General features: G+C 40.0%; 1 protein-coding gene across 1 annotated transcript in view; it reads right to left on the bottom strand.

Moving 5' to 3' along the window:
* Positions 1 to 2,500, bottom strand: part of LOC122251071 (carbonic anhydrase-related protein 10) — a 95,668-nt gene that overhangs the window by 1,047 nt on the left and 92,121 nt on the right. The window contains exons 8-9 of the mRNA XM_086531117.1: positions 1,315 to 1,440; positions 884 to 920 (exon numbers count right to left, since the gene is read on the bottom strand). Coding sequence (XP_086387243.1) covers positions 884 to 920; positions 1,315 to 1,440 — 163 coding nt within the window. The remainder of the gene's footprint in view (positions 1 to 883; positions 921 to 1,314; positions 1,441 to 2,500) is intronic.

The raw sequence follows: 2,500 nt of genomic DNA, 5'->3' as shown, positions 1-2,500 counted from the left end.
AATGATAACAAGAATACTGCTAATGATAATAATGATGGTAATCATACTAATAATGATAATAATAATAATAATAATGATAATAATAATGGTAATGAAAATTAAAAAAATAACAATTTTAAGGACAATAATGGTAATAATGATAATCGTAATAATAATAATAATGATAATGAAAAAAAAATAAAAACAGCAAAAATTATTATAAAGATGACAATGATAGTAAAATAATGATAATAAAAATGATAAGAAAATATCAATAATGATAATGTTTCGTCATAATAATATTGAACAAATGAATAACAACAATGATATTCTATAATTCTCTTTCCTTTCTTCTCCTTGCTGACCTCCTTTTCGCCTTTCCTTCCCCTCCCTTTCTCCTTCGCTCTCTTTCTTGCTCCCCGTTCCTCTCCTCTCTCTCTCTCTCTCTCTCTCTCTCCCTCTCTCTCTCTCTCTCTCTCCCTCTCTCTCTCTCTCTCTCTCTCTCTCTCTCTCTCTCTCTCTCTCTCTCTCTCTCTCTCTCTCTCTCTCTCTCTCTCTCTCTCTCTCTCTCTCTCTCTCCCTCTCTTTCTCCTTCTCGATTTCCCTCTCCCTCTCTTTCTCCTTCTCGATTCCCCTCTCCCTCTCTCTCTCTCTCCCTCTCCCTCTCCCTCTCCCTCTCCCTCTCCCTCTCCCTCTCCCTCTCCCTCTCCCTTTACCTCTCCTTCTCCCTCTACCTCTCTCTCTCCCTTTCCCTCTCCCTCCCCCTCTCTTTCTCCTTCTTTTCTCTCTCCCTCTCCTTCTCCCTCTCTTTCTCCTTCTCCTTCTCCTTTTCCCTCTCCCTCTCCTTCTCTCCTTCTTCCTCCTCCTTTTCCTCTCCCTCTCTCTTCTTATCGCCGTTACTTACCTTGATAAAGATTGGTTCTATTAAGAGCAGAACATTTCTGGAAATAAACAAACAATTAAGAAAAAACAGCAATGTTCACAAAATGCGTATTCGTATCTCACATTTCCTTGGAATTTTGAAATCTCAGTAATCAAATACTCGTGTACAGATAAAGAGGTGAGTGAGTGAGTCAGAAAGATAGAGAGATAGATAGTTAGAGAAAGAGAGGTAAGGATGGAGGTAGGGAGGGAGGGAGGGAGGGAGGGAGGGAAGGAGGGAGGGAGGGAGGGGGAAAGAGAAGGGGGAAAGAGAGAGAGAGAGAGAAAGCAGAAAGAGAGAAAGAGAAACAGACTGACCTACAAACGGACAGAGGAATAGTAAAAAAATAATAATAATAAAAAAATAAATAAATAAATAAAAAACAGAAAAAAATAGACTATTTTTTTTCTCACCAGCGTGTAAGGAGGGATATTAGTTCTTATAGCCCTCTTGTGCAAGGGCTGAATTGGCCTGAAGTTCCCCGTTATTGGAAGAGCCTGTCCGTGAGTGCCGCGGCGAAGAGACTGAAGTTGCCATAACTGAAAAAAAGTAATGCTGGAAAGTGTTGAATTGTGCAATTGAAAACCTATTAACACGGGACTAAAGGCTTATGTCTCTTTTTACTTGTTATTTTCTCGTGTCAAATGGCGTGACTATTTTTGCTTTTGTTTTTTAAAGAGGGTGGTTGGTTGGTTGTTATTTTTGAAGGGAGTATGTGTTTGTTTGTGTGTTTGTGTGTGTGTTTGTGTGTATGTGGGTTTGTGTGTGGGTGTGGGTGTTTATTTCTGTGTGTGTGTTTGTTTGTTTGTTTGTGTTTGTGTGTATGTTTGTGTGTGTTTGTTTGTGTGTGAACTTGCCTGACTATGTGTGTGTCTGTGTTTGTATGTGAACTTATTTGTGTGTGTGTGTGTGTGGGGGTGAACTTGTTTAACTATCTTTGTGTCTGTCTGAATGTATATAGGCATGTATGTAAGGATGTACATATCTATATCTGTCTATTTGTACACTGTCTATCTATCAGCCTGCCTCTCTGTTTGTTTGTCTCTCTGTATTTGTCTATTTATCAACTTCCGTATAATATCCGCGTGTGCGTGACCAGGCGTGCGTGAGTGTTGCAAACTGCAAAATGAAACCTTATTTTTCAATCAAATAATCGCCATTCATATCTGTCAGCGTTCGCCTAGTCATTAAGGCCTAATCAGTTGATGGTGTTTGGATCGCAAAATGACTTCGCTTGTGGCGAGAAGATCACTGTTATTGTCACTGTTACTCACCTCGTGGATATACTACTGCTGTTGTCATAATCACAAATAGTGCTTCAGTCACCATCGCTTTTATTGTGTCACTGTCACTCACCTGGTGGCAATGTGACTGCTACTCTTGTCACTATCTTATTCACTGTCATATTCACTGTCAATATGTCAACTAAACTACTTCAGCCAAAAGATTAGTCACTGTCGGAGTCACTGTCATTGTCAAAGACCCGGTGGGAATATGACTGCTACCTCTGCCACAATCACTGTTACAGTCACAGTTACTGTCACTCACCCGGAAGCAATACGATCACTGCCTCTACCAGTCACTGTCAATGTCAGTATC

The sequence above is a fragment of the Penaeus japonicus genome, unplaced genomic scaffold (genome assembly GCF_977035675.1).
Source record: "Penaeus japonicus unplaced genomic scaffold, GWHDUDI00000001_assembly GWHDUDI00000035, whole genome shotgun sequence".
NCBI lineage: Eukaryota > Metazoa > Arthropoda > Malacostraca > Decapoda > Penaeidae > Penaeus > Penaeus japonicus.
Note: the sequence above shows the minus strand (reverse complement) of the source record. Positions and strands in the feature narration are given on the sequence as shown.